The 20,352-nt window shown below is 39.9% G+C and overlaps 2 protein-coding genes across 2 annotated transcripts; both read right to left on the reverse strand.

Moving 5' to 3' along the window:
- Window positions 1–323: 323 nt before the first annotated feature.
- LOC146714313 (C-type mannose receptor 2-like) lies at window positions 324–4,985 on the reverse strand. Its single transcript, XM_085452725.1, has 5 exons — window positions 4,828–4,985; window positions 4,332–4,697; window positions 3,628–3,975; window positions 2,946–3,034; window positions 324–1,858 (listed from the first exon to the last, which is right to left on the reverse strand). The coding sequence occupies exons 1-5, from the start codon at window positions 4,862–4,864 to the stop codon at window positions 1,757–1,759; spliced, it is 942 nt and encodes a 313-aa protein (XP_085308851.1). The 5' UTR covers window positions 4,865–4,985; the 3' UTR covers window positions 324–1,756.
- Window positions 4,986–5,633: 648 nt separating this feature from the next.
- LOC146714314 (E3 ubiquitin-protein ligase TRIM39-like) lies at window positions 5,634–14,895 on the reverse strand. Its single transcript, XM_085450776.1, has 8 exons — window positions 14,832–14,895; window positions 11,087–11,679; window positions 10,822–10,917; window positions 8,415–8,648; window positions 8,043–8,190; window positions 7,920–7,946; window positions 7,413–7,588; window positions 5,634–7,322 (listed from the first exon to the last, which is right to left on the reverse strand). Exons 2-8 carry the CDS (start codon window positions 11,666–11,668, stop codon window positions 6,951–6,953), a joined length of 1,635 nt encoding a protein of 544 aa, XP_085306902.1. The 5' UTR covers window positions 11,669–11,679; window positions 14,832–14,895; the 3' UTR covers window positions 5,634–6,950.
- Between the last annotated feature and the right edge of the window lie 5,457 nt (window positions 14,896–20,352).

The raw sequence follows: 20,352 nt of genomic DNA on the forward strand, positions 1-20,352 counted from the left end.
ATCAGAAAGGTTGCCGACCCCTGATGTAGTTCGACAGAATATTGAGTTTGCAAACATACTAAGAACTCTAAAAAGTTTATAATAGATAAGCTACCAAATAAGGCTAATGAGTTTTGTCTATGCAATGAATAGTCACCTGGGGTTGCCACTGAAGAACACGCTGCCAGGCCGACTATTTAATGATGGGGTTCTGGCACGTGCTACAGCATCAGGCCAGAGTAGACCTGGGAACCGGCAAGGAGCAACTCCATATTCCTACAATGGCTACCTCTCTCTGACTTTTTATTGGCATTGATTTAGTTATAAAATTATAGGATCACAGCTCAGTTGAAAGCAATTAATTTTATTATACTTGGGTTCACATTTCAGCCGTACACACAGAGAGAATCAATTATTTATCAGACATTTCAAATTAAAAGCATCCCAAAGAAACAACAGATTTCAGAGCTTCACTGTCATCATGAAATGAACTTCATGATAAATATTTCACTCAGGGTTTTTTGTTTTTGTTTTAAATTTCAGATTATGTTTTCAGATTATGTTTCAATGCTTCAATAAAACAGTTAAAAAAAGAAGGAATAGTCTCAATTATATGTTATTGTACCACCAGGTGGTGCCAAAATGACGCTATAAAAGCAATCCTTTCAGTGTTTGTCAGTAGAAAATAATTGTAATTGCATGTAACTCTGCAGCAGGGCCTACAAGAAGCAATGAAAACAACCAAGGAGATTGTTGAAACTACTAAAACTGGATTAAAAATACTCCCGTGCATCATTAAAACCTGTAAGAATAGCCTGGAGAAATCATCAATTAAGAAATTTGATTTAAAAAGTCCTTGAATTGTTGTGATGAAAGATCACTTAAATGCTTGGTAAAATCAAATCATTAAATATCTCCAACAGAATTCACTCTTTATTATTATTGTTTCATTAAAGAAAGAACATTTCCACAGAAATCTGGGAATTTTTGTACTTTTCCTCAAATTACTGGAAACTGATGTCGCTGAGAGGAAGAAGCGTAGTGGAAGCGAGCAGCCACTCAACCTGCACACACAGCAGGATCAGTAATAAATAAATAAATGGAAATCTGTCCAAGCTAAAGTCGAATCACACCAAAGAATTATTGTATGTACCACAGTCTTAACACAAGAGAACGATCTTCATATAATTTAAATACAATAATGAATTAACAAAATATTAAAACTGGAAAGCTAGTCCTCAACTACTGTTACACAGATGTGTTCTTTTTATTAATAAAGATCATTTGAAAGATCCCCAATTAACATGCAGATTTACACCAAAATGGGCCTGAGTAGCATAATCTCGTAGTTAGCTTAAGCATGGCATTAGCCCAGAAGTCAGTTCTAAATATTCCCTATAGAATGGCTTGTACTTTATTATAACTTCACCTCATGACCAATTTAGAAAAAGTCCTCTAAGGCCTGCTTCGATGTATGCAAACTACATGGAAATCCAGTTTACTTGAGCTCGATTCAAAGTAGATGCTAATTTTCAGATCTGATATTTCTCTCTGATGAGACAAACACAACTTGTCTTCTTTAGTCGTTCATCACCTTAAATAACCCTGAAAGTTTGCATTCCTTCGTGTTTATTTATGCTCTCCAACAGAAAAAGGAAATATACAAATATAACCTAAGAAATAAAGAACAAATCAATCATGTTTGGTTTCACTTTTGCAAATGATAAAAGTAATATATGATATTGAGCCTCTTTTTTGCAGAAACAAACAGTGGTAACTATGGGGGACATTTCTGATGCTTTAAGAGGTATTTCTTTTCTGGAGGTTTCCACCAGCTCACGTTTAGGTCATCAGATGTACCGCCCAGGTTATTTTTAACCTGTGTAAGAGAAACAAAAATGTAATGGTTATATCGGAATTTAAACACTCATTAGCAAATCTAATAATCCAGTTACATGGCTGGAACTCAGCGCATTCAGGCATGTAGTTCAAACCGAGTATGAGAATGAGGAAGAAAGGGGGTTTAAGTGACACTGAGCATGGCATTGTTGGTGGTGACAGACAGTCTGGTCTTAGTATTTCAGGAGCTGCTGATCTGCTGGGATTTTCCAACAATCCATAGCTAAGCTTTACAGGGAATGCTCTGAAAACGAGAAAATATCCAGTGAGCTGAAGTTCTCTGGTTGAAAATACCTTGATGTCAGGGGTCAGAGAAGAATGAAAAGACTGCCTTGTTACATCAAGTTATGCAGAAGAGCATCTCTAATAGATTAAAGCAGCAGAAGACAACACTGGGTGCCCCATCTGTTAGCTAAGAACAAGAATCCGAGGCTACAGTTCACGCAGGCTCACCAAATTAGGCCAAAAGAAGATTAGAAAAGTGTTTGATATTTCTCAGATTCTGATGCGACATTCAGAAAGTCAGAATCTGACACTTTCTGGGAACACCCTGGGCATCTTAGTACTAGGAAGCATCATTTAAATACCACGTTGTTCCTGACCATGCCTATCTACTGTATCCACAGTTCACTGTATGGCCTCTATAGTGACGAGATCTCAATGTATTAGGGCACCTTTTGGATGTGGTGGAACAGGAGATTTACATTATGGATGTGCAACAAATTTGAAGCAACTGTGTGATGCTGTTACGACAATATGGAGTCAAATGTCTGAGGAATGTTTACAGCAACTTGTTGAATTGAAGCCATGAAAAATAAAAACTCCTTGAAGGCAAAAATGAGTCCAACTGAGTACTACTACACTGTATGTGATAAACTGTCCAGTGAGAATAGATGGTCGCCTTTAAATTTTGTACAAAAGAGTCTAATAAAGTTGTGTCCATTTAAAATGTATGTTGATGTTACAGTGACCTACAGAGTTGATATTCAGTCCACCTCAAAAACATCTGGCAATTGTTCTCATTACTAAAAACTTTACTTGGCATTTTATGACTCTACACAACTTACCCATTTCAAGACAGACTCCCTCACACCCGGGTCTGTCATGTCCACATCAGCACTGAGCTCCATTTGCACCAATGTCTTTTTCCGCGGAGCTGGTAAGATTATAAATTCCTCTTTAATTTTAGTTCATCATCATTTCAAATGCTAAAAGTTGTAATTATACAATTATGCAGTAATTTTTAAATGAAACTTTTTGTAATTTCTTGTTCTCTACATTTTGATAAACTACACTGTAATATAAGTGTAAAACCTCAGCAGTGCTTTCCAGTTATATCTGCCTTTAGTTTTCTTGCTCTAATCACCAGAAATCTTTTTACGTGTACAATAACAGTGAATTTTTTGGGGGGTCAATTTAAAATTAAGCTCCCAAACACCTTTTATTTTTTAATAACAGGAACTGGTCCTTCCAAATTTCTGCCACTACATTGCACTGCTGATCCCACAATGTTTACACACACTCTTTGAAAATGATTATAAATAATGATTATAAATAAACCCAATATATACGTTAATGGATAACATTTTCTTCGATTTAGGAAAACAAATTTAAAAAGTGATCAAAATTACTTATTTTGATAGTACAGGGTTAGTCATCACTGATAATGATTTTGACCTCAGGGAATTTTTAAAAGGCTATCATACAAATCACGGTTTGTGGTTTATGACAGAAGAAAGAAATGATTACCGGTGTAGCAAATAAAGGGCTGTTTTTCAGCATAGCTCCTTTGGACCATCCCAAGAGGATTGCTGCTGACCTGAAGCACACCACAATCGCTGAGTTGAGCTGACGTTATCACAGAGAGTCCCCAGGGTATGAACGAGGGTTCGCTTCCATCAGACCACCTCCAGGACATCCTTGTCAAGCCGATCCACACCTGCTGGTTTGTCACCAAGGCTTGCAGCAGGTCATTTTCCTGCTGGTTCTGCACTCGGGCCAGATCTGTGTACGTAGCCCTGCAGTAGCTCTGAGCAGAGAGCCAGTCCATGGTGTTGGTGATCAGGACAAACCTTTCAGAAACGTCAGTGGCAAGTGCTACAGAAAAAAAACAGATGTTTGGGGAAAAAATGCTCAGTTAGTCAGCAGAATAATTTTAATATCTCGAATTAAATAATGATTATGATCCCGGGGTGCACAATGTTAGATCAAAGGTTTCCAGAATATTATAAAATGAAGTGCAAAAAGTTGCTGTACCATAATTCATAAGCATTTTGCTTGTAATTGCTTCTAATGTGCTTGCTTGGTGTCATCATTTCTGATTTGGTTCTTTATAATTTTCTCACTTTAAGTTTTAAAAGAGTGACTCTCGTTTCAAAGCAGGGGGGGAACTGTGGTATGGACTGTGGCTCACACAAAAGGTAAACAGCACAGAAAAGTGTTAAAAATCTTACCAGTGTAGCAGAAGAAGCTTAACATGGAGTTGCACGGTGTAGCATACCATCCCCCTGTTGCTGACATGCTTGCACAGGACTGAACACTGGGCTCACCACTTGCCCAGTTCCAGTATGCAGGTTCTCCTTCTTTGTAGTCATCATTTTCAGACACTGACCAGCCCCAATCTCTGTACAAACCTAAGTACACAAAGGGACCACCAGACCCCACCAGACCTGCTAAATCCTCCAAGTCCTGCTCATCAGTTATGGTTGCCAAATCAGTGTACATGTCTCTACAGTACTGCTGGGCAGTGAGCCAGTCTTTAGGGTTGTTGATAAAGTGGTACAGAGGACGTTGGTAAGAGAAGGTGAAATGGCACAGACCTGTGTGTAATGCCAAAGATTAAAAAAAAAATTTGTATCACAGCTTTTATGCCTTCTACATCCGTCCTTCAACACTTCAGTATTGATGTAGATCAATTAACTTTAAAGGCAAGAGAGAAAATGTACTCACCAGAGAATAGAAAGATGCAAAACATCTTCTTCTCCATGGTCTCTGCTTTCAGAGAGATTAATGTATACTCATAAAAACACAAAAAGATGGATTACATTCAAATGTCAGGCCAAGGATACACAATAATCTAAGCCCCCAATAACTCCTACCTGTGAAGGAGACAGCTCTGATGAGAAAAGCTGGATGCAGCCTTCTCTTGAATCTGCAAATTCAAAGCAGGTGTCTGCCTGGATTTCCGGATCTTGTGTCCTTGCAGGTGGATGCAAAAATCTACTTATGTTCAAGAAAAAGAGTTTTGCATGTCTGTGACCTCCAGCAAACTCGGACACGTCTCAAACATAAACTCAACTGAGGATTATATTTAACAGTAAGAATTCATAAACGAACTAATTCCACAGTTTTCATCATCTCCACTGAGAGATTTGCTGCTTAAACTGACAAGACTCTATCTCATTAAGTGTTCTTGATAATCTTTTATATTTTCCTTAAGACTGGATTACATCCATCATGTCGAGGAAGAAAGATGACTCGAAATACTGAATGCTTTCGTAAGCAGTAACTTTGCCGTAACACTTTGCTTTGCATTTGTTCAACATGTGCCAAGCATAAAAGCTGATTAAGCTGCGGAGACAATAACTTATCATAGATTTTCCTATAAGCATTTTTTCATATCAGAAGCAGGAGGACACAACTCAGAAGTCCTTGCTCTCTCATAGAGGACGAATAATCCCTCCTGCAGCATTTATCCTTAGTCAGAAGGCCTCTGTGAATGCAAAGCACATGGAAACACACGTAGTCCTGCTGGGACTGATTCAAATATTTATTTAAAAAACAAATCACCACAAAAAACTGATCAAAACATAGTCACAGCCTTATTCTGGCAATTTCTCTCTCTTTTTTTTAAATTAACTAACAACAACCATAATAAATAAGCACCAGTAAACAAGTGAAGTAGGGTCAGACTCAAAGGCGTATGTCTCTCCATCACTGTACTGAATTAGTGAGCACCATTAAACATTATAACGTTAAGTACATTGTGTAACTAAAATACAATTTGTATACAAATTCAGGTGTGGCAGCAGTGCTCTGGATCTCTGCTGCATTATGAAAAGGGCAGGATATACAATAAGACATTTTTGTCAAGCATTTAAGTGCATTAAGTTTGTCGCTCATTTAACATTAAAGATGTTTTTGTGCTTTTTCACATTTTTTGCCTCAATTCTTTATTTTATTTTAACCCTGTAAAGCCTGAAACATGAAATAATTGCCAGCAAATTCTAATGTTTTGCAGCTGAAGTGTTCATCAAATTTAAAAATGAATAAATTAAATATCAAATTATATATAGGAGTTTTGATTTGTACTACATTTGGCATTTTTGTCTACAGTTTGTTTATCTTGAAAACTTAAATAAAGAGGGTTAGGGTTCAAAAATCATACTGATGTCTTAAAATGGGCCAAATCTAATACATTTGACTTTACAGGGTTAGTGTTGCATGTTTCTGAGTGTAAGTCAGATGAAGTTTAAATTGATTTCTATAGTCATTCATTTTACATTTAGGATGACTTATAGTTCTTACTTAACCTCCCGAGTCCCTGCATCGTCATCTCATCTGGCATTCCTGAACCTTATACTCCAATCTGCGCATTAAAATGTTGTATGTTTCTTAAAACATTGTGTTCTAAACTACACTCATCAAACTAAAAAGAACCCAAACACTTTCTGTTCAAAGATGCAAAGATGAAGCTTAGTCGAGGCCAATTAATCCCAAATAGCTAGAAGAAATTAAAAATTGCATCTGAAACAGGAGATTGTGTTTTATTGTGGTTTCTTTCACGTCATGGACGATGATTGGTTAAAAAGACAATATATACAAAAAAGAAGCATTTCTTGCTGGTAGTGCAACTTTTTTGTCCAAAAAAACAACCTTTTTGAACAACAGCAAATATATTAGAGAAAGGCTCTTCATTTAAGCACCACTGTCACCATTCACATCAATACTTCAAGCCATGAAACATGTTACATAGAACCCAAATACCAAAAAAGCTTTAATATTAATATTCGAGTTTAGTAAAGATAAAACATCCCCTGCATCTTTAAAAAGCAGGTATAGGCTCTTCCAGTCTATGACTCATGATTGACAGCTGTGATAATCAATGGCCCTTTGTTTTTTCCTTCGTCGCAAACGCCCGGGCTGAAGAAGGGGTAAACTTTCTCAGAGAAAAGGCACCCAGTAAAGGTGTAGATGTGAGATCTGGCCTCCACGTCGAAGAACGACACGGTTCCCTCGTCGTAATCCGTAAAGACCCCCACAATCTCCGGTTTCTCCTTGAGAGGAAGACGGACCGAAGGGGAGTCTAAAGCTCGATACTCATCGCCGTTCCTCAAGCGCACTGTCCAGTAGCCGTTCTCTGGCTTGGAGGTGATCATGCCCTTCCTGTTGACAGACCCTTTGACCACGCCCAGATCCCAGAAGGTCTTTTGACCGACTGAAACCTGATTAAAAACCAAATATGAGAATGAGGGAGATCAAAAACGTGTTTTGCATTTCTAGGATTACTAGGATTTTATAATTAAGTAGTTCACCTGGAAGTAGAACCTCCCCGAGATGTAGCCTTGCTTGGCCAAAACACAGATGACAGGGTCGAAGCGTTGGGGGTTGTCTGGAACAACGTGAAGAAGCTCACCACGACCCGCTTGCTTCCCGTCAGCTGTTAAGACGATGTTTGGATGGGCAGTGTCCGGATCTAAAACCACGTCAACTACAAGGTAAAATGAAAATAACTTTAGCTTATACAACTTCTAATGGTTGGTATGCAAATCAGACATGATTGGCTTGCATATAATTAAGGTTTGTTCACCAAAATCATCTGAGAAATGCACCAGTCATCCTGCACCCATAATTTGAATAGAATAGAAGAATAGATACAAAAGTTAAGAAAGTTAAGAAAGCGTCTCTAAGCATATGACTAAAAGTATCTTTACAAGCATTCCTATACATAAGCACGCAAAACATGCATTTGCGTAAATATGACAGAATAAGACAGAAAGCAATGCAGTGCTATTTATTTATGCATTTAAATGTGTGCATACCTGCATATTTCTGCATCCTCTTCATCTCTGTCATAAGAAAAGTAAGATGATGAGTTCTGACATTTTTAAGAAGAGCTCCATCTCAAAAATAAAAGGCTGTTTTTCCTGCTAAGCTTGTGTCACCTTCTTTCTTCAAATTTTCCATTTCATTCATGAGGGTCCGTTCAACTTTAGACAACGCTCTCCGCACAGTCCCCACACAGAGCTCAGGTGGTATGTTGATCTCCATCCACTCTTTTGTGGGTGGAGGTGATGTAATAGAGGGCAAATGCTTTATAAGAGAGAAATAGAGCATAGAAAGTTTAATGCTGGCATTTAAAATGTGGTATTTTTAGATAACAAAATGACAAAAACTAAATGAATGCCCTTAACACACATTCAATATTTCCTACATATAAAGATGAGATTTTTTTTTTTAATGTAATTAAGTGATGCCAAAGCCAAAAAAGTTTCAACCGTCATCAGTCTAACTCAAAGTCCTAGTTTAATGTTAACCTGCAGGAGGTGCAGGTGATCCTCAGTGTTCTTCAGCTCCTCCATCTCCGTGTTTCTCCTCTGCAGCTCAGTGATCTCCTGCTGCAGCTCACTGATGAGCTCCTCCGCCCTCCTCTCCACTGCCTTCTGCTCCTCCTTTATCTCTGCATTCACTTCGGTCTGTCTCTCCTTGATGGTATGAATCAGAGACGTAAAGAGACGATCGCTCTCCTTCACCTCCATCTCTCCACTTACCTGAATGAAAAAGAAAAGATTAAGTTATGTGTTACGTTTGCTGCTGTGTGATCATCTTGGTCTTTTCGATGGTCTGTTTCTGAAATCCTTCCCTGCTTTTCCTGGACAGCTCCACCATGACATTGAAACCACTGACTGTCTTGTTGTATTACAACGACCTTGAATTTTCATATGCATGTTCCTTTAATACAAGCAGCCCCTCTAAAAACTGCTTTCTGTGACAGCTCTGGTCTGTCCTGCTGCACTATGTAGCCCATCACACTCCAAAGACTACACAGGAATGTCTCAAGAAACCACATGGACTTAAGTCAGTAAATCAATCCGATTACGTGACTGTGCCAGAGATAGTATAAAAGATGTGGGGAAAAAACTAGTCAATCATAAGTCTTCAGATATCCTAGATAATTTGTTGTCCTTACCCTTCTGAATAACCATAATTTTGTTCATGTGTTCTTCAATAGGACCTGAACCTAGAGACTAAGCCCATAGTCTCATCCAGAACGTGCCTACTGAGGTCACAGAGAAAGGGGGGTAAGCTGAAGGCTATATTTGCATAGACCTAAATGCAATCTGATGTCATGGGCCATTTAGCCAAGGTTGTCTCTATTATGATTAATTATGTATCCTGGCGTTACGTCTTCAAATAAAGGACCAACACAGAAACGGGCAGAACAGTTCCAGAGGGTTTCATACTGTGACTATTGTCTACATTATACATGCTTCTCTAAACCCTAACGCTTAGTTACGCTGCAATATGTGTAGGCTGCTGCAGACTTTCCATGATGCACTGAGTGTTTCTACTTCACTCACCTTTTTCACTCCCTAAGTGTTTATACACCATTCTATATTTAATCAACAATTTCCCCTGGGGATCAATAAATTGTTCTGATTCTGATTAAGCAGTATCATTCCAAGGCATTGCATACATTTTCACTGCTATAGATGTGTAGATGTTACTGAGCTTTATCTATCCAACAATTAGTTAAGCTGAAGGAATATTTTACGGACATTAAGACCTGGCTGACCTCCAATTTGTTGCTTCCAAATTGAGATAAAACTGAAGTTATTGTACTCGGACCTAAAAATCTTGTGTTTTCATGTTGTCTAACCAGATTCTTAATCTGGATGGCACAACCTTGGAGTTGTTTTTGAGCATATGTCCTTCAATGCACATATTAAACACATATGTAAGACTGCTTTGTAGCATTTCCACAATATCTCTAAAATGACAAACATCTTGTCTCAGAGCGATGCTGAAAAACTAGTTCATGCTTTTCTTAAATCATACCCTAAACCAGGGGTGCTGAACTCCAGGCCTCGAGGGCCGGTGTCCTGCAGGTTTTAGATCTCACCCTGGGTCAACACACCTGAATCAAATGACTAGTTCATTACCAGGCCTCTGGAGAGCTTCAAGACATGTTTAGGAGGAATTTAGCCATTTAAATCAGCTGTGTTGGATAAAGGACACATCTAAAACCTGCAGGACACCGGCCCTTGAGGCTTGGATTTGGAAACCGCTGACCTAAATCCTCTCTTAGTTATGCTGCAATATGTGCAGGCTGCTGCACACTTTCCATGATGCAAGAAGTGTTTCTTCTTCACTCACCGTTTTCACTCCCTATGTGTTTATACGCCACTCTGCATTTAGTCATGTGTAATTATTCTCTGGTTTTCTTCCACAGAGTACCTTTTGTCCTCTCTCCCTTCTCCCACGTGCCCCGTTTCCTCTATATATGTTATTCTCTCATTTGAGTTTTGCATTTGTGCAACATGATGCATTTGCTTGTCTGTGTTCTTCTCCGTGTTGTTCTCTGTGGTTTTGCATCTTCATTTTTGCACACTTTAAATCCACCACCTTGCAACGGCAAGGGCTGCCCCTGGTGGCTGTTCAAAATGAAGCAGGTTCCTCACTCGCTCCACATTTAAGAATGTGAATCTGTCCTATATACGGTCTATGGATTATACATCTTCTTGGTCTAATTTCATGAAACTAACTGAACTATTTATACGCCTAGCCTCCTAAAGAACTGGTGTTTGTGTAAAAGTCTCTCTAAGCTTTTACCAAACTCATGTCAGACTTTCTAAACACATTTTTTGACTTTAACCAAAACAAGAAATCAGTAAGAGAGAATCCAACAAACCACATGACAGAAATATTTGCGTCGTGGCTCACCGTGCTGAGCTTCAAACAGTTTTTGATCTCCTCCCCTTTCTTCAGTCGCTCCTGGATCATCTCCTGAAAGTCAGTCTCACTCTTCTTAATAAGGACCTAATCAGGCACAAAATAAATGAAAAGGCATTGCTGATTGGCATGACTACAGGAAGTTGAATCATTATTCTTTTCCTCGATTCGTGTTTAAGTGTGTGTAAGAGGAACCATAGATTTATAAGTATACATAAAAAAATTGTTCTGACAGTTTAGAAAGTTCACCACACACCTTCCTCTCCGTGCTCTCATCCTCTACAGAAACAACCTTATGATCTCTGTGCTCAGTCTCAGTGCAGAACTGGCACACACACTTCTGCTCATCCCTGCAGAACATCTCCAGCAGCCGCTCGTGCTTCTTACACATCCTGTCCTGCAGGTTCTTCACCGGCTCCATGAGCTTGTGCAGCTTCAGGGTGACCACCCTCTTGTGAGGCTCCAGGTGGGATTCACAGTACGATGTCAGGCACACCAGGCAGGATTTCAGTGCTTTCACCTGCAGGGACGTGGCGGCACAGACATCACACACCACCTCACCAGGCTGGGCTGAAGACAGCGGCGCGGCCGATGAGCAGACTATCATCTGTTTGAATGTGTCTGCGAGCTCTTTGAAAGCTATATTTATGCTTATTTCAGGCCTTGAAGGGAACGACCTGTCACACGCGGGGCACTGGCAGACGTCAGTGCCTTCCCACTTGCTCTGAATGCAGGCTTGGCAGAAGTTGTGTCCGCAGGGAGTCGTCACCGGGTCTGTGAACACCTGCTCACAGACGGGACAGTAGAACTGTTTTTCTGGTAGCATGTTGGAGGCCATGACCTGCAGAACTGTAAATGAGGAAGTCAAATGATAAGCTGCAGGCAGAGGGAGTAAATGCAAATGTCTGAATGTCGTGATGAGAGGAGAGCTCGATAAAACGTATTGTTCATATCCGAAAACACTACCAGAAAAAAATTATTTTAGCAACCTTGAGGAAACAAAAGGACTTTATTAACAAACGTTTAGCACTCTTGTGACTTCTGCTTGTGTGCGTGTGTGCGTGTGTAATTGTGTAATTGTGTAAATATGTTCAAGCATGCACTTCTTGAAATTCAGGCTGCATACACCCTGCACTCTTCAGTGTGCTTAATGAATGAGTCATTGTTTCCCAAACTAACACACCCATTCTTTCCACATGTTATTACTGTGATATAATAATAGTCTACTCTTCCACCAATTAAAATATCTTACTTAGAGACCAGAGGTATAATTATAGTGACTTGCTACAAAAAGCACTTCTGAACTCATAAGTGTGAGACTAGTTTCACAAAGCATGAAAGCAGCAATTTAACCCAAGAAATATTAAAGACTTTTGCAATTTGTTTTGATTTTATTTGGGGCAATTGTGGCTCAAGAGTTGGGAGTTCGTCTTGTAATCGGAAGGTTGCTGGTTCAAGCCCTGGCTTGGACAGTCTCGGTCGTTGTGTCCTTGGGCAAGACACTTCACCCGTTGCCTACTGGTGGTGGTTAGAGGGCCCGGTGGCGCCAGTGTCCGGCAGCCTCACCTCTGTCAGTGCGCCCCTAGGTGGCTGTGGCTACAACGTAGCTTGCCATCATCAGTGTGTGAATGTGTGCACTTTGGGGTCCTTAGGGACTAGTAAAGCGCTATACAAATACAGGCCATTTACCATTTATTTTAAAGGCAAGACTGTAAAAATATTATGCAAAGTCATTTAAGGTGAATCCAGATATTTGGAAATTCTGCAATGAAATAGGTACATTTGATATTAATGGTTAAAATTAATACGTTTTTAATTAATTATTTATTTAAGATAAAATGTATCAACTGAAATATGGTATTAAGTTACACAAGTTAACTGCTGTCATTTATGAGCAGTAACTCCGACAAGTCAGCTCTGACAAGTGTTCAGGGTTTTTTTGGTTTGTTTGTTTTGGGTTTTTAGTCCACGTTGTTTCAGTTTCTTCATGAACGTTGCCAACTTGTCACCATCTCATTGGTTGGTCCCGCCTTGAAGCTTTACTCTTAGTGCTTTTTTGCCTCTATCATCATCTTGGTGTTTCCATAGTGAATGTGAGAAGTGTGATGACAGTCTGAGAAACCAAGGGTGACTTTTCTAGTAGAAATTGGCTTTGATTTTTAGATCAGAAAGATCATGTCCATCATTTATATACAGTTTATGTTTCTGTCTTAACCTTCTGAGGTGTGAGTCCCTATTTGAGGCGACTTTTGTTGTGATTTGGCGCTATATAAATAAAATGGAATTGAATTGAATTATTTCTAACACTTGTTGACCCTAATTTCACCCTTTGTTCCCTCTCTTGGTTCACATTTGTTGCCTAATGGACAAAACTGAAGAGAACAATTTAATAAAAAGTCCATTTTCTGATTGTCCCAGTTCAGAGTTGGGGTTAGACGTTAATAGCAGGTGGTGAGGGGCAAGGGCTGTGTGTTTTTTTGGGCTTCCCCAATCTGATCTGATATTGATTTGGCAAAGAGGGGAATAAAAGCAATGCACAGGCCATCATATGTCACTACTGGGCCTTGAGTTATAGGTATTGTTGCACTCAAGTTCTTCTAGTGTGTTAAACAATTAGGGTTGGGGTCCTGACGTAGGCTGGTAGACGGGTTTAAGGGTTGGGAGTATCATAATGACTTAGATCAGCGGTCCCCAACCTTTTTTGCGCCACGGACCGGTTTATGCCCGACAATATTTTCACGGACCGGCCTTTAAGGTGTCGCGGATAAATACAACAATATAAAACTAGTACTGGTACTGAAAAAAAGAAGATTTATTCGTAACACACGTGAAAAGACCCAGGAAAACCGAGTTAATGATAAAAATGATAACAAAATAACGCTGAAAACCGATAAAAACCCTGAAAACCATACATTTCACACCTGAGCCTCAAATCTCTCGGGGCCGGTACCAAACGACTCACGGACCGGTACCGGTCCGAGGCCCGGGGGTTGGGGACCGCTGACTTAGATGTTAAAGGGTTAAATGCTCACAAACATAGTGGTGTTGGAAGAACTCCTACCACAGAAGAATATGAGGAAAGCAGCTCCTGAAGAAAACCCAACCCGGCAGTTATTACCAAATAACTACGATTAGTAAAAACTGAACTTTACGCCCTTTGTTACAGAATCAGTTTAGCCAAATTTGTGGTTAACAAATGAAAGTTTATTGCCCTTAGCTTTGCATAATTACTGCTTCTCTCCAGAAGTACCAGAATCAGCCAGCCAGCTCACTAATGTAAACTTTTCATATTATTTGTTTAATCTACTCCATAAACCAAGGTGTAAAAACAGCAGTGGTGGTTTCTTATCCAAGTAACGTGAAGCCACAGCGAGACACAGCCAACTTTTTACACCTTTTTAAAATCTTTATAGTGAGCTAAGTTTGACAACTGCAATGCAGTCACTACACAAAGGGATTTATATGAATCTCCCCAGCCAAGAACAGGCATTTTACTCCAAACTCCCTTAAGAACACATTGCAGCGCACACACAGTGAAGGCTTTTAGGCCATATACAGATCTAACTGAGTCAATCATTACAAACTTCAGTCATCATAAAGATTTATTCCATACTTGGAACAAGCTGATCGGGCAGTGAGTGGATTTTAACTACGCTGAAAGTTACAAAACTAAAGAGGAAGCAGCTCATGTAAAGGCACCAATTAAATGCATTCAGTTAACAAGTGCACAAACAGGTGGCTGTTTCGTTTTTAGAGGATAGTCTTAAGCACACAAGTGAAGCTTGTTACATTTCAAATGCAAACAACTAGCAACATTTTACATGTGTTATGACTGTACTCTTTGAATACTCAGGATTTAGCTTTGTGCAGCAGGCCGGCTATCTAAACAACTGTCCAATAAGGGGTGCACATGCTGTTCCTCTTTTGAATTAATGATGCTGCTTGACCTGATCTGTTTCACAGTTTAAGAATTAAATAAAAAACTTTCTGCTCATACTTACAGCTTTTCTTCTGTAATGGAAGTTATCCAACCACTCCTGTGTTCTTACTGACAGCAGATCAGGTGACTCCTGCTGCATAAATTGGCATGAATAGATAACAGGACTAGCTGTTAAACAGGAAAATGTAACGTCACAACTGTTATTCATCCCTCCCACTCCTGAGCCCTGCTCCGGTTTCTCTTTACTTCCTAATCTTAAAACGGCAGCATTCTCAGCACAGCCCAGCATTAGTTACATACCACATGAATGTGCACGTTTAGCACATACTTTGTGTGCACAGGAGTGTGTAATAATAGGTTTCATACTAGCAAGGAGTGTGTTTACCTCATGGGTGTGGTGTTTAAGTCCAATGGTTCAATGTTTTCTCCTCACGAAGGCCTTAGACAGCAGAATACTCTGAGGAATGCTGCAGAGCTTTGCACTGGTTAAAAGGACATGTTCAGCTTTCATAATCAAACTTGAATAAAAGCCACGAGGAAGAACAGATGGGCACAGGCAAGGCTGGCTGATATCATCTCTGAATGGAGTTACAGTAGCTGTTTCACACCCACTGGGGCTCTTAGATAAAAACTGGAGCCAAACTGGTTGGTTTGAGCTCATTTTCAGATTAGTGATCATGTGACTGGCGTGTGATGGAGTCTTTTCAAAACAATGGAGGTGTTGAGCTCCGACTTTAGAACAAATTTACTGAGTGGTACAGTTTCATAAAGTTTCTTCTTCTTCTCCATTTCAATTTTAACTCTATATGTATCCTACATATTGCGCTTTACTATTTTAAATTGTTTCATGCAGATGATAAGAAGTGATGAGTACATATCCCATATGAAATATTTTAAAAGTACAGGGTACAGCTGCAAAGTATTGACAGCATTGTTAACTAGTAGAAGGATTTTAAAGGTATAATGTACTGTGAAGTGATTTTAATCCTTGGCTAATACGGTCAAATTTCTGCATAACTCTAAGGTGTCTGGCTGCTGAATTTCCAATAAGCTGAAGGAAAAGTGATAAGTACAGCTGTGTGTCATCTGCATTAGAACGCTACGATATGTTTTGATTCGTTATGACAGTGCCAAGTGGGACCATGTAAAAGTTAAAGAGTAATGGACCAAGGACTGACCCTTGAGGAACTCCTGATTGATTTTTTATTTTTGCAGATCTAAAACTGCTAATTGCAACATAAAAACCTTTGCTCTTTAGATACGATGAGAGCTAGTCAAGAACCTGACCTGTTAAACCAACTGAGTCATGAAGCTTTTGAATTAAAATGTCACGATGCACGGTGTCAAAAGCAGCAATGAGATCACCTAAGAATGAGACTTTCTGTCACCGTTGATCTTTAGGTCACTGACCTGTTTCTGCGCTATGATTCAATCTGAACCCTAACTGGCACTTATAAAGTCAATAAGTTGAAAATTGCTTATTTAGTTGTTTGTAAACATTTGTCAAATATTCCACTGTATTTAATGAGAGTTTCCACACAGGGATAGGTTTATAATCGCTAATTATAAATAAATCTAGGCTGAGATTGCAGCACATTTGAGAGAAACATGGAATGCAGTCTGGTTCTGCAGGAAGTTTCTTCCTGTTACAAGTTTTTTCTTCCCACTGCTGCCAAGTGCTCAAAGGCGGGGTTGTCTGATTGTCTGGTTTTTCTCTGTACTATTGTAGGGCCTTTACCTTACAGTACAATGTACAATATAATAATAAGCACCTTGAGGTGACTGTTGTTGTGATTTGGAGCGATATAAACAAAACTTAATGCAATTGAACTGAGTAGATTTGAAAAGTTTGGTGGGGATCAGCATTAACTGTGCATCCGAAATCAGAAAAAAGTTGTGTCCACACTAGACTCAAATTACACCCATGTATATACGGTTTCACATTCAATAAGAAAAAAGACATAATTGATGCCTTCTGTCTCAATGTGACTATTTACCTGCATGCAAAGCACACGCAGAACCTTGTGCTGCTGTCATTTACGTGCCTGCAGGCGTGCTCACATCAACAACTGCTGACAGAAAACATTTCCTGACTACATATCATGAGTTGTGTAGCCTACAGCAGTCATACCACACCCATATTAAAACCATTAAAAATGCTCTTTTTCCAGATGTCATCCGCATTACCATAAATGTATAAGAGTTGGACTAGATGTTTGGTCCTCCTGGTGTCTGTCCTGTTATGGAATATGTTTGAAGTTGATAAAAAAATTTTAATATCATAATTTGCAAAGCCTTGAGGGAGTCACGGCTCCTTTTTATCTCGCTCTCTCTTTTGCTAGGCAAAGCATTTCAGTGGAAGGTTTATCACTTCATATGACATGTGAAAATTAAGTGGGAGAGAAGTAACACCACTTGATGCTCAAGACCTTAAAGATACAAAAATAAGAATAAAATATTGAATATAAAGCTCGTTACACTTTAAGTAAGAAAGCACACTTATAAATGTCAAATACAGATAGATTTCCTCTCAAAGGTCACATTTATTGTGCTTTCCTCCTTTCATTCAAAAGGTCACAGAAAATATTTATTATTACAGAGAATTATTATGATTGAGAATGCAACAACAAACAAAACAAGTAAATAACCAGAGGTTCAAACACAACACATGTAATGCTATCATATAAAACAGGGCTCCTGCACACCTACTGGTCTAACAGAGCTAAGGCTGCTGACTGCATCTTGTGGGGTCGACATCTCTGCTTTGTAGCTTTAAACACACACAGTGTCAGCTTGCTGCAATAATAAATGTGTGGAAGACTTTTTTCAGGTGTTGGCTTCAAATTTGGGATTCAAATCCGAAACTGACAAATTTTTAATCTACTGGCTCAGCAGTCCAGTTTGCAGTTACAATAGCAAAACTGCTTTGGTACACAAAACAAATCCATTGCTCATTATTGCTGAACAACAACTAATGAGTCCATTTCAATACGAACATTTTAAGCAAAACCATAGCTATGAAAACATTGCTCAATTATAGCTTTTTAAAAACCCGGGAGAGCAGCCAAATGGCTTTTAGCTAGGCTTTAGCTTCAGCCAAGTGGAAGCTAAATTGGCTAGTCATTCATATGTATATTGGGTTGTTACCTGGGAATTCTGGAGGGAGGGGAGTGGGGGAAATAAATCTCCAAAAGTCACCAACTTGGAGTGTTTCAGTTTGCCATCTTAGGGAGAAATCAACACACATGGGTGTATGTCCTTTGTTGCTGAGATTTATTGATAAAAACAGTACAAAAAACCAACCATTTGTACACATATTTACAAATAATAATAAAAAGCGAGTGAGTATATTACAACATTCTCAGCAATCACTCACAATCCTGGCACTGCCATGGTATTTGTAGTCTGCATTTACCACATGTGTATCTGTTGCAGTGAACACATCGCACAGTGGCATGATTGTTCTTGCATTTGTGTTTGACCTGACACGTGGCTCTTTTTCCAGGGTAAGGTGTGGAGGGTTGTTTCCGAAGCAACTGTTCTTTTCTTGCCTTCTTCGCAGTTACATGAGAGTGAGCCAACTCTGTTGCAAGCGCCACCAGGAAGTCCACCCGTCTTTCCTTCGTCCTGGTGCATGCTTGATACAGCACATGTGCATTCAGTGCTGCCATGTCAATCATGTTATAAAACACGGCAACTGGCCAGCGCCGTGTTCCTTTGCGGACAGTGTACTCCCGAACCATCTGGTCCATCACATCCACGCCACACTTTGTTTTGTTGTAAAGGGTGACAGTGTTTGGCTTCCTTTTGGTAGTGTTATCAGTCTGAACCACGCTGTGCATGCTGCTAAGAATGTAGACTGTCTTCTTCCGTTTGGCCGCATACGCCGTCAGCGTGGCAGCAGAGGTTGAAAACACCTAAGAAATAAGATAAATTGTTATTTCCATAGCCCTTTTACACACAATGAAACACATAAACATAGAACCACAAAAGACCTGCAACATACCTGAGTGGTGAATTCATTGCGATCTGTCTGTCTAGTGGATTGAGGAATTTCCCTGCGAATCTTGTTGACTGTGCCGAGGATGGTGGTTTTCCGTCTAAGAAGTTTTTGCGCAAGTGAAAGCGATGTGAAAAAATTGTCCGTGGTAACATTTCTGCCCTTGTCTAGGAATGGTTCCATCAGCCTCATTACTACATTTTCAGAAAGTCTCTCCCCAGTGGGACGATTGGGGTCCTTGCCAAGATATGGGAAGACATTGCAAATGTACTTGGATTTTAGGTCGCAAGCCACCCAAAACTTGATCCCAAACTTGTCAGGTTTACTTGCAATATACTGCAGGAAACAGCACCGAGTCTTTGATGGGAAAAGCTGTTCATCAACGGTGATATGTAGACCAGGGTTGTAGCACGTGATGCAGTTGGTGACAAATGATCCCCACACACTGGAAATTGCAGCGAACTTGTCAGTCTTTGCTCGATCACAGCGGGTGGACTTGTCATCAAAGCGTAGGTGTTGCATGATGTCTTGGAAGCGGTTTCGTGCCATAGTTCCAATTATCTGTGGGTTTCCCAGGTTTGCTGACCAGCAGTCATTTACAGATGGAACCCTGTAAACCCCCCGCAAGATCACAATTGCAATAAATGCCATTAGTTCAGGGAGGTCCATGAACCAATGAACATGCTCCGTTTGCTGTGCATGTTGGATAGTCCATTCTTGAATGCTATGAAGCATGTCAAGAGTGATGAAACACAGGAAGCTCTGAAGGCGACTCGAGATACTTCTCCTGGCCTTAGCCGTTGGCTCTCCATCTGCAGCGTACGCTTCTATTGGGGTGAAAGGGAGACAGGTCCCCACATGTTCTTCACGCCACACTGTGCCATCTTTCGCTGTCTCAGTCCCCAAACAAGCTCTCTTTTTCGGTGGAGAAGCAGTCTCCTCATCTGCAGTGTGAACAAATTCAAATTGTGAGCAATGGGAAGGTCAAACAAAATCACAAATGCATGCATAGATACAAATTATAATTCCAGTATCTCCTCCTCTGTATCAGAATAATGTCTGAAATATCTTACTTACTAACTACATCCACTTATTTGTTTGAAATGAAAAAGGAAATAACATGAAATGAAACTAACCGGAAGACTGATCAGACAGCTCTGAGTCCGAATCCGGCTGAACTTCTAGGTCTTCTCCATCCGAGTCACAAGGGTCGACTTCCGTCAGGATCATTTCCAAGGCCTGCTGAGTGGTGAGTCTTCTCTGCATTTTCTTTCCTTGGAGATGAGGTCCGTACACCACAGAATTCTTCAGGGCAATGAAGGATTAGGCTAAGTGCAGTGAGATTGTATCATATATATACCCTTGATCACAATTGATCAGTGGTCCATTGTGGCACAAATAACACATAACACTGCAACCTGGTACAATAGTACCAGTGCTCTGATTGGTGGACCACTGATCAAACCACTGATCAACCCGTGGTTGGAATGTGGTCCATTGTGATCACACCGTCACACCACACCCGTCACACCCGTGACGGCTCGTCACCGTCCATTGTGGACCACAATGGACGTGTACAAAT

The sequence above is a fragment of the Copadichromis virginalis genome, linkage group LG3 (assembly GCF_057382275.1).
Source record: "Copadichromis virginalis isolate Kocher_CV1m ecotype Utaka linkage group LG3, C_Virginalis_male_GT1.1, whole genome shotgun sequence".
NCBI lineage: Eukaryota > Metazoa > Chordata > Actinopteri > Cichliformes > Cichlidae > Copadichromis > Copadichromis virginalis.

Bases quoted from the DNA above. Each gene is read 5' to 3' on its own strand.
- LOC146714313 (XM_085452725.1), bottom strand. From the start codon at position 4,864: ATGGAGAAGAAGATGTTTTGCATCTTTCTATTCTCTG. The intron at 3,976-4,331 runs GTAAGATTTTTA...TTTTTTCTGTAG, and splicing joins AAGCTTCTTCTGCTACACTG to CACTTGCCACTGACGTTTCT. The intron at 1,859-2,945 runs GTAAGTTGTGTA...TCTCTTACACAG, and splicing joins GGGAGTCTGTCTTGAAATGG to GTTAAAAATAACCTGGGCGG.
- LOC146714314 (XM_085450776.1), bottom strand. From the start codon at position 11,668: ATGGCCTCCAACATGCTACCAGAAAAACAGTTCTACTGTCCCGTCTGT. The intron at 10,918-11,086 runs GTGTGTGGTGAA...GTGCCTGATTAG, and splicing joins ATGAGAGCACGGAGAGGAAG to GTCCTTATTAAGAAGAGTGA. The intron at 7,947-8,042 runs GTGACACAAGCT...TTCTTATGACAG, and splicing joins GGAAAATTTGAAGAAAGAAG to AGATGAAGAGGATGCAGAAA.